Source organism: Microtus oregoni, unplaced genomic scaffold, assembly GCF_018167655.1.
Source record: "Microtus oregoni isolate MIOR12 unplaced genomic scaffold, Mior012 000049F_ref0000343, whole genome shotgun sequence".
NCBI classification, from domain to species: Eukaryota; Metazoa; Chordata; class Mammalia; order Rodentia; family Cricetidae; genus Microtus; species Microtus oregoni.
In genome coordinates, this window is record NW_024543223.1 from 6458305 (window position 1) to 6477389 (window position 19085).

At 44.4% G+C, this 19085-nt stretch overlaps 1 protein-coding gene across 3 annotated transcripts in view; it reads right to left on the minus strand.

Moving 5' to 3' along the window:
• Positions 1-540: 540 nt before the first annotated feature.
• Positions 541-19085, minus strand: part of Kiaa0232 (KIAA0232 ortholog) — a 61642-nt gene continuing 43097 nt past the window's right edge. For 2 of the 3 annotated variants that reach the window (XM_041636307.1, XM_041636306.1), the window contains 4 exons: positions 13802-17090; positions 8107-8215; positions 4544-4641; positions 541-2834 (listed from right to left, as the gene is read on the minus strand). In XM_041636307.1, coding sequence (XP_041492241.1) covers positions 2655-2834; positions 4544-4641; positions 8107-8215; positions 13802-17090 — 3676 coding nt within the window. In that variant the 3' untranslated portion in view covers positions 541-2654. The remainder of the gene's footprint in view (positions 2835-4543; positions 4642-8106; positions 8216-13801; positions 17091-19085) is intronic. The other variant, XM_041636308.1, reaches the window with a different exon arrangement.

Sequence of the window (19085 nt, forward strand, 5' to 3'; positions counted from 1 at the left end):
GTAATTACTCTGCCAGCTCCATGGCTGTCCTCCAATCCCTGAGCTGCTAGAGGCTGGTCCTCACAGTAGTGGTATGTATTACTGTGTATATATACATACATACATACATGTATGACTGCAGTGCACAGCACACATTCAGAAGTGAGAAGACACCTTTGCAGGGCTGTCCTTTCTTTCCACCTTTCTGTGGATTCTGACACTGTACAGTAAGCACATTTTTCCGCTGAGCCATCCTGCTGACTTCTGTGTACAATGAACCCCATTCACATTAACATGTGAAGATAATTTTTTCCTCCCAGAAGAAAACACAATGGAGAAGACTTGTCTAACAGGGAGGGACAGGGTCACCCCCAACTGTTGGGGATATGGGTCAGCTGGATGCCCAGCAGGCCACACACTTTCTTTCCCAGCTCTGGGGAGTTGCTCTGAGAGAATGACTGCCCTCAGGAGGATGGGTTCTGGCTTTCTCTTGTTCTTCTCAGTTAAGAAGAGGCTGCTTCTTCACTTAAAAAACTGACTATGATAAATAAAAACAACAAACATTTTTGAAATTTTTATTTGGTGTTAACTCCACAAGAAAACAAAACAAAACAAAAAATCAGTTACTCTGGTGTACGTGAAATCAGAACAATACAACCACGGAAAAAAATCTCAGCCCAGGAATGGAGCTGATACTTCAGTGCTACGAATATGCAACGCGCTTCATACCACAGTGCGTTTCAGCGTTTGCCAACTTTTTTTAATGCTTTTTTTTTGTGATCATCCATTCACGAAACTAAAACCACACTTCAATTCTGTGCCAAAGCCTCTGAGCTTCAGCCACTTAACTACAAAAAGAAACCAAATACAGAATCTATTCATCCCTTTGCCTTTGATGACCCACCGCACCCCCTGTGGCGGGGGGCTCTCCTCACAGCCGAGGAGCTAGGTGTCTTTGCCACCTGGAGCCCTTTCCAGATGAACACTAGCTGTCCAGGTCATTCAAGCTCACGGTTGAGTATGAAATCCATTTGGTCATAGCAACAATTTCTAGGGTAATTGTGACTGCATTGATTTTAGGAATTTACAACTTTCAATCCTTTTTGCTTTTGATGATAGGTTTATATTTCAGTGCAGATGTTAATCAAATTTTAGGAAGCTCCAGAAGAAAAAAAAATACATAAAACTTATCTGATGTCTGTAAATAAATAAGAGCAACATGAAACCTTCCACATGCACACACGCGCACACACAAGCCACTGTAAAGTGTCAGAAGATGTGCTGTATGAAAACAAATCCTAAAGTGGCAAGATGCCCCCTCCAGCAAGCCAGGCTTCCCATGGTGAGGACGCACAGAACTGCGGTGACTGCACAGCCTCCATGATATTTCCTGTGTTCCTGAGAAACAGGCAACAAACTCAAGTACTTCCAAAAAGGCCTCAGAGGCAGCCACCCATGTACCCAGTGCTGCCCACTTACTGGTGAGGCCAGCTTGGCTACTTCAGACCTCTTGGCTACTTCATGTCACAGACACGGTGTTTTTAAAAACAAGTTGATTAAAAGAGAAAAATAATTTTAGATGTTCAGGCTTTGCACAATTGGCCCTCCTGGTGCCTGTGGCAGTGCTGCAGGAGAGAGCTCGAAGAGGTGATGAGCACACTTAGATGCACCTGTGTGAGGCATGCCTCCTGCCCGCTTCACCGAGTCACATGAGGCAATGATCAGAACAGCAATCACACAGGTACGTGGGAAATTCCTCTACCCACCCCAGCCCACCGCAAGCAGAACTTGCCCAGAACATTCTCTCAAACACAAAATGAGATACAAGCTATACTACATCACAGCCATGAGAGCAGCTAGCTGTAGCAGCCAAAGATTTCTTAGGGGTCACTGTCTGTCAAATGTTTTTAAGTTCATTTGGAGACTTCAGTTCAATGTCGTCACCAGAACATAATTTGCAGGTAAGGTCCTAACTAAGTGCTGGAGAGGCAGCTCAGACCACCCCGCTGCATCCACTATGGATGCACAACAGTAGCAGAACTTACCCCATCCACCCCATGCCTCAAATCCTTGGCTTCTTCAGCTAGCAAGAAAGTCACAAGCCACAGTATCTTCCATGGTACTTTAGGGAATCCTAAGAGAGAGCACAGTATTCTGTAAGTCTCTAAAGCACACCCTTGTTTTCCTACAGCAATGTCCATGAGATCTTCCGAATGAGCCTGCAGATGAGTCACCATGCTTCCCTCCTCCTTCAGCAAGGCCCTGACCCACTGCAGGGGAGGACTGATCTCCTGGCTCAGAGAACAGAGCTGGAGTCTCTGGACGGTGGCAGTTGTTGCCACAGTGCTGACAAGGTGATGGCTACACTGCCGCCAGAGGGAGGCCTGCAGCTGCGATGCAGAAGCGGGACGCGCTAGGACAAGCACATGCACACCCATTCCTCACTGGACAGCACAGTCTAGTCTACTTCAGAGAGCAAGAACTTAACAGCTTGGAAACAAATCTTCAACAGGACAGCCGTCCCCAACGCTAAAATAAGCAAGAAGAGAAAGGTAATCACTGATGCAGATCAGTTGATCGAAGAAGAAACCTAAGTTGCTGCTTTAGACTAACAGGCCTCACAGAAGGCAATTTCCCATCACAGCGTTTTCAATGACTGGTACTACTCTGCAGGGTCAGAGATGTGTTCGGGAGAAGAGCTCCTCTGTGCTGGGGCCCACCCATTCTCCACCGGCTTCGGAGCCTGTGTCACCCGTGTCAGAGCTGGCGCTGGAACACATCTTCCTGTGGAGGCCATTTGGTTTTGCCTCAGAACCTCTCTCTCCTGTGCATCTTGCTTCATAAACAGAAGACACCTACAATTCAAAAACAATTTTCAATACACAAAACATTAGACACACACACATCCCCTTCCGCCCCAAGGGCTGATTCTATTCACAGACAGAGATAAATTAGCAATCACTGATGTGTCCTATGGAGAGCAAAAAGATGTGAAGTCACACTGTTTTAGAGAAAACCTCTTCTCCCTTGTTGAAGGGTCCAACCTTAATTCTGCATGTCCAGTTACATTGGTGTAGGGCATAGGGACTCCCTAACAAGTCTTTGAGTACCTGGTTCAGAATAGCCCATGAAGTTTCACATAGGCTGATATAGTCATGCCCATGGGGCTCACAGTTCCAGTAGACAAGCAAACCAAAGGACACAACTTCAGATTGTAGACATGAGGATAAGTGATAAGGGGTACTCTGGACAGGAACAGAGTGCTCCAGAAGGTGGCACTCCTGAGCAGAGGCTGGTGCTCTGCACTGGTGCTCTACTAGCATGATGTAGAGGATCTCTTTGTTGTGTTCACAGGAAGGCTGGCATCCGGGGACCCTAGGATACTAGATGGCAATGGTAGTCCTTTCACCAGTTACAGCAATTAGCAACACTTCCCAGCCCATCACAACATTCACCACCAGCACCACCCCATCCCAGTCCCTGCATTTGAGCCAGAGGCAGAAGCACAGAAAAGCCACGTGAGAGCAAAGCACACAAGGCTTCCAGGCATGGAGGAGTCTGGATTTCTTCCAACTGCATAGATTAGGAGCATGGGTCCTATAGCCAGACTGTTGAGGCAGGTAGCTCATGTCTGTGTTACAGCTCCAGATGCCTCCATTTTCTACTCTGCAAACGGGTATGCCAATAATACTTAGTGCACAGGGGAGGTGTGAGGTCACTGTCTTGCTAAATGGAGATGATTATCAAGGACAAGCAGAAGCAAGGACAAGAAAGGCTGTGGCTGCCTTAAGGAATGGCAACGGTCTGGACCATGTGGAAAGGATGATGGGGAGGAGGCAGGTGGGTGGAAGGTGGAGGTAAGGTGCATTAACAGGCTGGGAGACACTGCGTGTAGAGGTGAGAGGGAGAGACAGGTGGTGGGGTAACCATTTCGAGGGTGGAAGGCTATGGAGAGGCCTTGCACGTGGGCTGGGAAACATTAAATAGAACCTGATAGGTCAGTAGGATTAACACCACATTGTACTTTGGAGAATTCTTACAGAGCTTGAGCTAACACTAACAACTCTGAGGAGAAAATAAGTTTCCTTCGATTCATTGGTCAACCTGCCTTAACAGTGGAAGGCCTGAGACTAAGCTAAAAGTAGGTCAAGATCTTGAATGTGTCTTCATGGTGCTCACAGGCTTGTGAAGAGACAGAAGAGTCTGGGATGGTGGGGCTCCACCCAGAGAGTGCACAAGAGCACAGGAAGGGCAGGGTCTGTCCTACACAGGTTGGAAAAGTACACTGGAAGGAGGAAGATGCTGTCCCAGATTGAACAAGGAGCAACAGGCTTAACATAGCATTAAAGTCCCCCTGTACTAGTGGCATAGGGAGAGCTGGAGGGACATCAGGGGCTCTTCATGAAGGTCTGGCAAATGGTCAAGGGTGGGGAGTGGCATTAAGCAGACCCAAAGGAGGGGCAACAAAGGCAACACCCATGGATCTGGGGAATGTGGGCCACGGTGGGTCACAGGGCTCCCAAGTTTGTGACTAGAGTGATAGGGAAGAGGACAGTCCACTTACCCTATTAAAATCTAACAGACGCTCTTCATGACTGGGTGTCTCTTTAGCATCTGGATACTCTTCTATACCATTCTCTCCCTTGGCATTTGTATAACATTCTTAATCATTGTGAATGGAGAAGGGAAAAGAGGGAAAGGGGGAAATTCAATTAAGACAGTTTTGAAACACACGCCCCTGTCTCATCTCACAGAAAAGCTCAGCCTCCCGCCCTCTGGAGGATTAGGCTGTCATTGAAAGCACAGCCAGCCAGGAGTACACAAGAAAACACGATGCCAACTGAAAACTTCTAGCCACACATGAGTAATGAATAATAATAAAAACCATACAGCATAAGCATATTCTACTGTAGAACGTTCTCCCAACAATTCAACAAATATATACGCAGACCTATGATGTGATGGTCCTGGGAGCACAGGAAAAGACTAGTGAGGACTGCACTCTCAAGAGTGAGTGTCAAGAGGAGGGAGATGGACAATGGACCACAGAAATGTGATGAACAGGAACAGAGGTTCCAGACAGGGGTAGCCCAATGAGAAAGCAAAGCAGGTAAACAGCTGGCCTGTTATAATTCAACACCATGCCCACCAGTTGGTAACACTTGTGCCCTGGGGAAAGAAGCCTCATGGTCCAGTTGTCCAAGGCCCACAGGTGTGAAGGCAATGCAGAATAAGTTAGAGGAACCCAATCCACCAGCAGATCCAACTGTGCTTCACCCATGCTGAATACAGCTACCCGGGGGACTTGGAGAAACCTATGTCCTTCTGAGAAGCTCCAGGTGATTCCTGAGCACAGTCCCTGCACTGGACCTAGTTTTAGTCTAGCCTAGCCTCTTGCCCACCAACCCCATCAAGAAGCAACTGTGATGGAGTCACAGCGAAGGATGAAGACTCCAACCAGGCTGGTTTGAACCTGGCTCTGACAAGAGCTAGAGAATGCTGATCCCTTAGCATCCCTGCTTGCTAGGGTTACACCACAGGTATCAATGGGATGCTATGGCTACTGTGTGCCCAGTGCCACAGAGGATAAGCCCAGCCTTAATGAGGGTTACACCCTGGGCACCAAGTATAGACTTAGCTTGCCATGTGGGTATTCTCCATAACCTACCAGTTCTGGGCATTACTTGAATAACCCTGGCTTTGAGTGACAAAAGTCATAGGTGGATGTCAGGTTCTGCTCTTTATTTGTGACATGACTCTCAAAGTCCCATACCCCACCTTTATAAAACAGAAGAAACACCATCCTCTTAAAGGAGGTGCTATGGAAGAAGTGGACAGGTACACCAGCATCTCTGATAGCCCCTAACTCAGAACCCGGGTTCTGGGAGGCCAAGAGGCTGCTGCATTCTGATGGAGGGGGTCCTCATTTCATCCCATTCATTCTACATATATACACACTCCAGGACCAGAAGAAAGACTGTGGCAGGGAAGGTGGCTCTTTTCCAGATCAGAAATGCTACTGGAGAGAAGGATGTCCATCTCCATACCCTCAGGCAGAAGGTTGGCAAAGAATCATACTGAACTCATTCCACGTTTCTTGTAATGCTTATAGTGACAGCTACTGTTTGTTGTGTAATCATTGTGTGTGGCTTACAGTTATAGGCCCTTTGCCTGCTAAAGAGATCTTTATTCCTCACAACCATCCCAATAGGGATGGCTTCCTTTTACAAATACAGACAACAGAGCACAAAAAGGGCCATTAGCTTGTACAGAGGCATTAGGCTTCATCTCAGCCTTGCTTTCCCAACCTGGGCCCTCATCACAGTATGTGCTGCTCCCCAAAGGGCTCATTCCACACAACCTGGGTAATACATGCCAATACCAACTGAGTCTCCAAAGCACAGATTAGCTGCGGTGTGAGTACTGGAGAATGTTACCAACCCCTCTGAAGTCTCTGCACCTGAGTGGCCTTGTACAAACTACACTCCTGTACCATCCCATCTTCTGCCAGATCAGCAGACAGTGCTACTGCTCCTACAGCCCCAGCTGCTATGGTATGTATCCTGCCTCCAGCCCCACTCAGAAGACACTCGCCCAGGACAGGCGTGTTTCTGCACATCCCAGAGCGGCACTCTGCTCAGAAAGACACAAATACATAGCAGAACATACTCTTGTCTCCTCATCAGACTCAACAAGGGGGTAGCCTTTCTCCCCTGGGATGCTCAGAGTTCTAGTTAGCCAGTGTCCAGAACAGAACATGTTGATTACTATCATGTTTCTGGCCTAGAACCTTCAGGAATGCCTGGTCCTTTGAAGGGGTGAGTAGCCAGTTGTCTTCTTGCATAACCTCCATGTTGGGCTACAGACTCTTGGCATTTGAAAAGAAAGAATGCTTCATACTGTCACTGCAAGGGAGCATCACAGTAACCAAAACTCACAGCTGTCATTCAGAAGATTGGCCACCATTCTTTCTCCACAGAGCTTCTTTATGAACCATTTTATATGCACGTACAAAAGCATTACCTACAGCCATTCACTGGCACCAGCCAACAGATTGATTCAGAGCTGAGTTGGAACTGGGTTCTTACTAATGAACAGAATGAACCAAGTGAGGAAGTATGAACTCAGTGTGTTTAAAATCATGCCTAAAGGAAGTAGTTTCTTTGCTACATTGTGATATTCCTCTTCCTCTCCTAGCTCCTTGCTGGGAGGGGCTTCTGAAGCACAGTTCTAGGGATTTCTGACCTGTACTGTGTGCAGCACCTGCATCTTAAAGTCACCTAGCTTGCAGACTGGTCACTCAGGAGACTGGATCTATACTCCTGGGACCCTCGCATGTTCCTTAGTAAACTAGAACTGTCCTCACCACCCTTCTCTCTAGAGCATTGGTTCTCAACCTTCCTAATGATGTGACCTTTAGTAGAGTTCCTCACGTTGTGGTCATCCGAATCATAAAATTATTCTGTGCTACTTTGTAACTGTAATTTTGCTACTGTTATGAACTGTACTATAAATAACCTATTCAACCCCAATGGGGTCACAACCGACAGGTTGAGAACCACTGCTCTAGAGTCTCCCCTAACTCCTTCTCGCTGTTCATGCCTCAGTTTCAGGGCAGGTGCAACCACTAAAAATCTCTCCATCCTATTCCTCAATACCCTAACCTCAATACCCTGCAAACTGAAGTTCTTTCCACGACCACCCCTCAATGCACAACAAGCTTGAGGCAGCAGCCAGGCTCCCATACCTGTAGGCTCCTTCCTATCCGACTCTGGCTCAGTTCCAAACTAGTTGAGCCCAATGGGACCCTGTTCTTTCAATCTGACTCACACTCTGAGGACTTCTTTGCACAAAGATTGCCATGGTCATGATGGTCATGGTGGCCACATGAAGCCACATGAAGCTCATCAAAGGTCTGAACCATTTATGATTCTAATGAACTTCCAAACCCTTTTTTCACCAGACTGTGGCTAGGTATAAGAGCAGGATCCAATTTGCATTCATCTCTGTGTCCTTAGGGTGTAACAAAGTGCTGGCCACAGGAACTTTTTTGGTGGTTCCTAGGAAAGTCTGCTGCTCTTGGTAAATTAGAAATTTGAACACACTAATGACACACAGTCTCCTTACCTTCACACTCTGACGAGGGAAAAAGGGGAGAGTACAAGGCTTTTTCCCACCAGCTCTGCTTTTCTTGATTTCTTGTTACTTCTTGCACATCAGTGTTCAGTACAGGAAACTGTTTAAATGAAGCCAAACACAGAGCATATTTACAAATCTCCAGGACAGACAGAAAAAAACTTTAAGCATTACTGTAGGACTACCTAGAAATTTTAGGTTGGTGAGTTAAAAAAAAATTCTTTTTTAGTTTTTTATTGTTTAAGACAAAGGGAAAAGCTCAATATATTGCTCAATATACATAAAAGCCTTCATTTAAAAAAAGGACTTCAAATCCAAGCAGAACAAAAATCTTGACAAAAACCTCTTCCAAGACTACCGAAGTTCAGCAGGTGACAGTGGCCTGAGCCTGAGGTGCTGTGGAGAGAAGGGTTCTATCCTTCCCAAGTGGAATGTTTGAGGCCTCTCAGACCCTGCCCTCCCTCCTGGAAAGTGAGAACTGGCTACCAGCAGCTGTCACTGGTGACCAACAAGTCCTTGGAGTGGTCATAAACTTCAGAGGCCACTTTTGTATATACATGGATCCTGGAATGGTCCCTTCTTCACTGGGCCTGAGAGGCCAGCCACCAGCTCCCCAGAGAAAAGCCTGGGCTCTCCATCTTTTTTTTTAATTTTTCAATATTTATTTATTATGTATATAATATTCTGTCTGTGTGTATGCCTGCAGGCCAGAAGAGGGCACCAGACCCCATTACAGATGGTTGTGAGCCACCATGTGGTTGCTGGGAATTGAACTCAGGACCTTTGGAAGAGCAGGCAATGCTCTTAACCTCTGAGCCATCTCTCCAGCCCTGGGGTCTCCATCTTTGTACATTCCCAAGTACCTATGCTGTGCTCTCATCAGAATGCCTGTGAACTGTGTACAATTTCATGATTGCATGTGTTCAAGTTCAGGTGTTTCGTTGTGCTACGAACTGTAAATTATTTATGGGTCTAAAATTGTTTTATCCAGTAAGTTTCTTAAAATTACATAATGTAATGGGAAATACATTTTAACATCTTATTTTCATTTAATATAACTTTTCAGAAATAGTTCTAAATTAGGAACTGAGGAAAACTGTACCATCTGCCCAGAGTAGTCAATTAACCCTCCTTATTCCCATGGTAGTCTATTCTAACAAGACAATTGAGTACTGCTGAAAGGCATGACAAGGCTGAGCTAAATGCAAATAAAGCCAGCAGTGTACTAGAGCTGCAGTAAAAGTGATACCAGCACCTGATACCAATTTGCAGCATATGAAGGCATTCTATATTCTGGGAGATTACTTGATGCTGTTTAGAGCGGCAAAAGAGAGTAGCCAGAATTATCTCCATCATCCCATGGCACTACTGAAGGGAGAAGAGGCAAGAGGTTGCTATCTGAGTTCCTATCTGCGAGGTTAACTATCTTCTAATCCTCTTGTAAAAATGGAAGAGACACAGGATTAGTCAAGGACAAGCATAGTGAGGCAAACAGGTTTCACAGGTCAAGACACCACCCAGGAACTGGGGTTCACACCAAGATGTGGTCAGACGTGAGAGCATCAGAAGCCTAAGGACAAGACCATTTTCTTGGTCGTCTCTGCACCTCTAGGCAGAGCACTCTGTCTACAGACTACAAAATCTGGCTCCCATGCTTAATCTGATTTCAGAGCACATCAAGTCCTCTCTTCACACCCTGCTGTGGCTCTTGCCAGTGTCTGCCATTACTTGAGGAATCTTTTCTGAATCCTCTATTTGGGTGCCAATTCCTATGGCCAAGACTCACTGTCTTCTCTTTTATGCTGCAGCAGCCATTCACATTCAACAAACATGCATCATTTCATGACATCTTGCCACTCAGGTATTCCCAGCTTTTGGAGAACACAGAAACACTACCACAATTTGCTCATATGAGGCCTGTTTAATGTTTTAATTCAATGAATGCAAAAAAAAAAAAATACAGAGAGGGAGAGGCAGGAGGATCACACAGAACAAGTTCATGGCCAGCCTTGGCTGGGAAGCAACTGATGAACAGAAAAAAAGTGGAAAAGGGCAGAACAGAGCAGTACCAACCATAGGAGCTGCAACTGCCCACCTCCAGGTGGCTCAAAGGCACCTGGAGGCTCAAAGGCACTCAAAAGGCAGCTCTGAGAGAAAGCCTGCCTGGCTTCTTAACACAGCAAGCTACTTCTAGCACTCCCAATCCATCCAGTGCTCCATCTTCCTTCAAATGGTGCTTATATCCTCACAGAGCATTAACCTACATGCTTGATGTTAGCACCCAAGCCTGCAGGAAAACTCCACACAGGCTTTGGCTAATGATTCCAGCATCTGAGCCAGGCAGTGGTGGCGCTCGCCTTTAATCCCAGCACTCGGGAGGCAGAGGCAGGCGGATCTCTGGGAGTTCAAGGCCAGCCTAGTCTAGTTCCGGGACAGGCACCAAAGGCTACAGAGAAACTCTTGTCTCAAGAAAAAAAAAAAGGTGAACTCGGTTGATTCCAGCATCTGCAACAATGCTGGGCAGAGGGCACTCCATACATGCTCCAGGAATGAACGGGACACTGAAAAGGAAGGGAAGGCACAACCTTCATCCAGAAAGACTGATCACAGACATTCTTAGCAACTCTCAGAAGTTCTTCAGAAGCTGACAATCAAGAGAAGGGATAAAGACCCCATAGTTCACACTCTCATTAAATAGTCTATTTCTGGTGAAGAGAAAGGTGCTGAGATTTCCTTTCTTCAGGATCCAGTACCCCTTTCCCACTGGTCATTTTTCATTGCTGGGCCACAAACAGCAAAGAAAGCTTTCTGAGGATCACTCTTTTAAAGAAACACAATGTAACAAGAGAACATCCACTGGAGGCTGCAAAGGCCTGTGTTTACTCTCTGCTTCTGGAGGCATAGTCAGGAGAGTGCTGTCTGATCCCACTGAGGGATAGGTGGGCCTCTTTTTGAATTCTAGCTACCAGGTGGGGGAATAAGTCTCTGTGGATGTCTAGTAGGATAATACTAACAAAGCTGGAACAGGAAGGATGTGTGCCACAAGCCAGGAAGGATGACTCCTGCTGCCTCTCCAACCTCCAGACTCACTGACCTTCACAATGTAATGCTGCTGGGACCAAATGACTTCATCTCTTGAAGAACTGGGAAGTCCTTGAAGATAGGGACTAACAATCTGGCTTCTTTCCTATGTTCAAAGTTCTTGGCATTAAGCTGGCATCAGAGCCCAGGAAAAGAGGACACCCATGCCATATTTCTGTGTAAGAGACACATGGGGCACACTTTCCCTATGTGCTAGTTTTTGTTTTCCGCTACAACTGGATGAGCTGTGTTCAGTACTCAATCAACACATCTCAGCAGCCCAGTTTCTTTATCTGACCTTCTGCTCACATGGCCAGCCTGCCTCCCACCCTCTGCAACTACATATCCAGGTGTGTTCAAAACACCTGCAGTGTCCATACCCTGGGAGGATTCTGATGAAGTCCCCACAGACTTCAGGCCTTATTTCCACTGGCCTACCTATCACATCACCCACAACTGCACTGGCCCTGATGTCCCAAAAGATAAAGAAATGGTCAAGTAAACCGTGGTAAAACCACACAGTGGAACAATATATAGGACATAAGGAGGAAGAGTGGTTACAATAAAGGTCATTTCAGTTAAAAGGGAAACATACCATGTGGAAAATACTCTGGTGGGGTTCATCACAACTAGCACTAATGAGGGCTGGTGGGAGGAGCCCTTTTCACTGTGTGTATGCTCTCCTTTAACTTTATATGAACTGCCCATTTCAGTTAAGATATGTGATTTATAAACTGGGTTTCTTGCCTAGACTGAATTTTGCTCAGACAAGGATGGTACCTCATTCATTGGGGCTCTTCCCTTAGTGACAGGCACACACAGACATCCAAATCATGTCTGCCCAGTTTGACTTAACTTTTAATTGAACCCTATTCTTTCTATGGTCCTTAATGCTAACTCTTATGGAAACTCTGTATTTTCATCCTCTTGCACTGAAACAGAAGGAATCTTAGCAACCTTAAAGTGGTGTCTATGCCCTCCAGAGACTGGCTCCACTTAGGCAAAGGCATCTCTTAGGAACTCCTCAAAACTGACCTGGTGATTATGATGGGGTAGACAGATCTAGTCTCAGCCTGGTCCCAAACTGTCCCTTCAAGTACTCTCTACTCTGTTCCTCAAGTCAGCCTATGAAGTGAGCTCCAGTCTGCAGTGATGCTGACAGCATGACAGCATCCACTCTCAGGATGTCCCCATACATCTGCTGCAAGATACGACCTCTCAAAAAAAAAACCCAGAATTCTGAGAACATGGAAATACATCAACATACTAGAAAGCGAAGGAATATGGTAGTAGTAGGTGGGATCTTGCTTCTCTCCTCATTTTCTTTCTCATTTTCTTCCCAATCTGGAACCAGGTGAAATACAAAGTACAGAAAGGAACATTTAAGGAGGAAAATGGGGGCAACACAACAACACATAAAGGCTAACAACATTGCTGGTTTGTCCTTAGCAATTCAGATTTCAAGGATTCAAGGGGATTAAACTTGGTCTTCTATGGACCAAGAAGCATGCTGACTAAAGCAGCAACTCTCAAGTTCCCACTGAGGCTTTTGCAACCACCCAAAGGCAAGCAGCTGCACACCTGGGCACTCTGACTTTAACGAGTTAATGCAGTGCTCAGCCATAGAAGCCAATAATCAAGTACTGGAAAAAGAAAAGAAAAAAAAAAGGTGAGGAACTCACAAGACATAGAAAACACAATAAAAAAAAAAGAGACAGAAGGTGCAAGTAAATTAAGAAAAGGGAGAAATTAATTCCGATATGAGGTGGGATTGAGGACTGAAGAGGATTCAGGAAGGTATCAGTGGAGAAGGTAGATGTGAAGGCCTCACAGGATGGGTGGGGGCCAGTGAGCAGGACAAATGAAAGGACAACACATATCCATCTGGATCAGGAGGGTATGACTTGTGACTGTCTCCAACTCCGCTAACAATCTGATTCTGGAAAAAGGCCAGGCACTGTATGCCAACTAATCGTCAAATAAAGCAGGCAGGTAGCTCTGCTTTTCCGTGGAACAGCTCATTGCTGTCAACCTGGTGCAGTCAATTTAACTTCAAAGTACTTCCTAGAAATATACTCAAGGGGTATGATGACTCCATTAACAAAATTGCTGACACTAACCTCACCCAACAGTTCCACATGAAACTCCCTGCTCCAGAGCACTGGAGAAGACATGTCACTTCATTTGGACCATGGGTTCACTCATACATGAACCACAACACACTTTAGAGAACAGTGTCAAGATGTAAGGTATTTTACATGGAATACACAGCTATAGTAAAGCCAACCAACACTCTTTACTCAGAGCTGCATCCTGGCTCCCCAACTCTGAAAGCTACAACACTTACACACAGGTCTTATGCTTTACCCATAATGCACGCATATTACATAAGAACTTTGCATCCTGTGAATTATTTTGCCATTTCCATGCAAGAGTCAATTTGCACTTCAGATCTGTAAATAGCAAATTGATTTAAGTCCTTAAGCATAAATTAAGAACTGTAAATTCTAAAATATTTAATTTTCCAGTAATTCAGTCTCACTTTTCTTGGCTGATAAGGCTACTCTTTATCTGATCAAATCTATTATTCAATATTGACACATACCTCTTCCAGTTGTCCTGAAGACACTGGATTATCTTCACAAGCAGGGAACTGACAACCTGCTTTGCAACTGCAAAAATCATTGATTTCCTCTTCACATTGTGCCATTATTTTACAGTTTACTGCTGAGCTTTCTAAATTTATTTCCAGAGATTCATTAAAGTTACATTCCAAACACTGATTCTGTTTTCCTACTGGAAGAATCCCTGTTGCCTCCTCCTGGGAATCCAGTGATGTCTGAGCACTCTTTTCCATTCCAGACTTTTTTAACCTGGGCAGGAACTTCCCAGACTCGAGCTCTGATTTTCCGTAGTAGTGGCCTTCCTTCTCTGCATCTTCTTCTAGAGGTTTGAGATCTGCTTGTGGGTCTTCAAATACATCAACTTGAGAAGGAATGGGAATATTTGTTTCATCTCTCTCAGATTCAAATTCTGACTCACTTCCTCCTCCAGGGGATAGTTCAGATGCAGAAATTGGGCGAAAGTGAGTTCGAGGAGAGATTCGTATAGCCCTGTACTGTGTCCTGTCAACGCCACATATTCTGGGGTGAAAAACTTCACTGTCTGAATCAGAGCAAAGAATTGATTTCGGCTTAAAACTGGGGCTGAAAGATGCAATCCCTTCTGGTTCAAATGAACACTCTACGTGGAGAACTTGTGAGAATGGATTGCTTAGGTCAAAGGAAGAGAATGAATATTCAAGTCCAGGATCTTCAACTTGAAAGTTACTGCAGGCTCCTAGCAAGTCTTCATGGAAGATAAAAGAAAATCCCTTGTTTAATCCATTTTCCCCACTCTTCGGCATATCGTTCTGTTCAAATGACACAAAGGGCTTCCAGAGCTGCCTGTGACCAGGAGCAAAGCTGTTCCCAGGGGTCATAAAGACATCTGTACCAGCTATTGTCACTACATCAGAGGCTGCACATTGTAATAAACTCCCTTTTGTGTGACCAGGTGGTACAACTGCCCACTCCCCATCACTGTTGAACGTTTTGAGTTCTCCATAAACTCCTCCAAGAATGAATGTGTTCTCTTTGTCCTGGGCCACATCCCAAGGTTTAGAGGGTGTGGTGTAATCACCGCCATCCACCTTGGACAGCTCACTAGAGACGAATGCTCTTTTCTCCAGGTTCTCCTTCTGCCCCTCCCAGAGATGATACTCTGATCTCTGCACAGCCCTGCTAGGCTCCTGAAAGGCTTCCATCTTAGCATCAGTGCCCAGACAGCAGCAGTAGTTACTTACATCTGTGGAGAACAACTCCTCCCCAGGTCTCTCTGTCTCTACTGCAGCCACACAATTCCGATCTGCCATCTTTGTCCAAATGTCTTTAATAACCCCTGAGCTGTAGCCATCTCCATGTGGACTGCTTTCACTACATGCCTGTGTAGTTTCAAAGTTCTTATTTTCTGCCTTTTGTTCTAGCTGAATACCACACACAGATTCTAGCTTAGATCTTTTTTTGAAAACTAATGTAGGAATTTCTCCTAAAGTTCTACTGTTTTGCTGACAAGTTTCATCCTGCAAAAAATCTAGAAGTTCTTCATCTACATAATCTGACGAGACTCTGGGAACTACATAATTAATATCTTCCGCAGTAAACTGTGTTGATTCTTCAAACTGAATGTTTAGTGTCTCGTTGTCTGAGCGTGCTTCTTCTGAATGAGACCATGGACTACAAGTTCTTGTTGAAAGATTAGAACAGTGTTCATTTTCTTCAAAGGCACTATTTTTGGTCCATATTAGCAATCTAGACTGTGTTTTCCCCAGCATATTAGCACTAGAATCTGTAGGTTCACTTCCCAAGTTCAGTGTTTCAAAAGAAAATGGTAAAACAGAATTACTGCATTGCACTTCAAATACTGAAAAACAAGAGTTTATACCAGATCCTTCATTAATATTGGAAAAGGGCTCTTGATTGCCAGCAAGCACGTGTGAACTGAGTATCGTGCTATCCAAGATAGGAGAGAGTCTAACTGGAGAGTCTCCTCCGAAACTCTCTCCATCAGCATCACCAGAACTAGATGAACAACACTCCCAAAACTGAGCCAGATTGCCAAGGTCTTGCAGGAAGAAGCCCTCAGCACCCACTGAGCTGGTAGAATCTGTCCATATTGCACGTTCCCCTTGCAAATCCATACCATCTAACACTATGCAACATTCTGCCTCAAAATCTGTATTTTCCTTGCTTTTTTGTCGAATCATATTCAAAATCCGACTTTCTCCTTGCATTGTTTCTGAGGCACCAGGATCCAACATGGATTGATCAATATCCACTTCATAGAAGTGTGTTAGTTCTGAAAGATGAATATCATCCAGGTATTTATTGTCCTCTGGTAGAGAACATAATGAGGTCCCAGCGAGGTCAATATCCTCATTTATAACTGCAGGCATTTCTACAAAATGACCATCAATGAAAGTACCTGCTGCGAGGTATGTTCTATGGATATTACTGTTGCTGATACACAGACCATGCACGGATTCAGACAAGTCTTCCACTGCCTCTGCTGTCAGAGCACTTGTATCTTCCCTGTTTCGGTATGTGGTTTCTAGTTTGCTTTTTCTACTCAAAGGAACAAAATACTCAGCAATGGGTTCGGTGTACCACAGTGGCTCTTCCTTGTACTCTTTGTTGTTTCTGCTCTCTACATATAGATCTTTCACTGCAGTGTTCCCGGGGTCACTCCTCCCTGTCTCCTTTGCTGGTCTTTTTCCCCGCTTGCACAGCTGCCTGATGGATCCACTGCTGCTGCTGCTGCTGCTACCACCTGCATGGATACTTCTCTCTGCCTTCTCACAATGTTTTAGCGACAGCCTGCTTTGCCCATTCCGCCCTTTTTTGCTTCGAATTTCTCGTGCCTTGTGTCTAACTTTAACATACTTCATGGATCCTTTTAATTCTCCCTGATTACCACTTGAACTTGAACCTGCTTCACTAGAGCCGGATGACCACGAGCGAGGGCGAATCTTCCCTTCAGGTTTGTGTCGGATCTGCTTTTTGTACAAGGCAGGCTTTTCTTCGATGGTGCCATTGCTTAATTTGTTCTCCTTCTCGTGTCTGCTCCTGCTCTGGGCTTTCTCATGCATGGAGATGGAGGCAGCAGTGCTTCTTTCTCTGATGGCTTCACTCTCACTATTACAGTCCTTTGGAGAAGACGTATCGGTGCTTGCTGGTGGGGCTGTGGATGATGAAGAGGAGCTAGAATAAGAACAGGGTTTGGACTTGTTCCACACAGTCATGATTTCTTGCAGGCAAACTGGTTTCTCAGAAAGTGGTGGAAATGCTTCATAGTACCTGCAAAACAAAGAAAAGTTCAAAAGCAAGCCACTTTTTACAGTTATCATCTACACAAAGACAACAATGGCAACCTGAGAGGCAGCACTTCAGCTCACTAGTGTTAGCATTAAACCATCAACAAACCAATAATTTAAAAAGAATCACCAAACAGTAAACTGTGCTATGCATTAAAGACAGTCCCACAAATCAATCACTTTAGCACTGCTCAGACTGTGAGAGGCACTATGCAAATATTATAAAATATGTACGACAGCACACTTGTCAGAGCTTCAATTTCAACTAGGAAGAAATGACAAAAGTAATGTAATAGGAAGAATGTACTGTGTTGATAGGAAATGTCTAAACTTGAACCTCATCCTGGTCACTTACAATGCCTGTGACGTTAAACTCACTCACTATTTGATATTTTAGTCTATTTCTCCCTCTAAAATAGTGAACACATAACTAAACTCACAATAGTGGAAACAAGTAGTGTTGAAAGCAGCTTAGAAAATGACTTAAGAATACAAGCTCTGTAGCCATATCCCCTGAGACTAAACCCGGCTCTACTACTTACTTTCTATGCACCTTTTGGCTTATTGCATAATCTTTTGGTGGCTCAAAACAGGAGTAAGAACAGTGTCTGTCCATCTCATGAGCAGGAAGGACTAGTACAGGAAATGAGTCAGAACACCACCTATTCCATGTTCTCACTCCTGCTATATTACTCGTGCAACAGCATGGAGCTTCGAATTTAGGAAGGCTCTCAGGAATGTAGGGATGGTCATATTTAAGTACTCAGGAATGAGGATACTGGTGCAATCAGAGATAGGGATCACAGTTGGGTTTAGTGAGCATTGATTGTGAGGTGTGAGACTTGACAATATACACATACTATGTTCTAGGATGAAAGCCTGACTGAATCGTAACTCCTGGATATGCTTAGAAACTCATGGAAAAGGAGGGAATACTTTTGACTTGCTATGAAAACTGGCAGTTGTTGAAGACTGAAGACTTGAGAGAAGAATAGATCCCCAAAGGAAGTCTAAAGCTATGCTGGCTCCTGAGAGTACTGCTGTTCCAAAGACAACATTAAGTGACAAAGGCCATGTTCACAAAGATGCTGAATGTGACTGTATTAAAGCTGTATAGTACAAATTATTAAAAGCTTTATACATAATTTTATTTTTTAAAATTAATTTTTATTTATACGTATGTGTGTATGTGATTGTATGTCATAAGTACGTGGGACTGCCCAAGAAGATGACAAGAATCCACCGGATCCCCCTGGAGCTGAAGTGACAAGAGGTTGTGAGCCACTTGACACGGGTGCTAGGAACTGAACTCAGGTCCTATGGAAGAGCAGCAAGTAATCTTAACTGCTGAATCATTTCTCTAACCCCATACATAATTTTCAACATTCTAGCAGTCACATTAGAAGTCTATGCAGAAACTCATGAATTAATTCTAGTAACTTATTAAAAAATTAATTCTAGTAACAACTGATAATGAATCTGATAAATTCATTATATGGAACTGATTAATGTACTGTTTTATACTTTTTATACTGTTTCTGATCTCTATTGAGAATGTTATACTTATAATACAATCAAACAAATGCAATTTTTTATTAGAGATTCAGGAGATTAAAATAAAATGCATAGCAAGAAAGTCTGTTTATAATACAGACTATTTTATACAGAAGAACAAAAGAGACAGAAAACAAGTCTGATGAGATCCTATGCAGGAGATAGTGGAAACCCAGTTTTCTTGTCTGTGTACAGGAATAATGACTTCTTATAGCTGTTTCAAAGACCACATGTCAGTTTCAAAGGCACTGCTACAAGTGGTTTCAGTAAGCAGTCCCTGTTTCCTCCACTCCATAAATACTGACTGGATGCACAGTATAAAACTAGACCACCTCCCTTTTCACTCAAGAGTATCAAGCAACTAAGTGCTCAATGTATTTTCTAAATGAAGAAATCATATAGATGTCAGGCATAGAAGCCATGT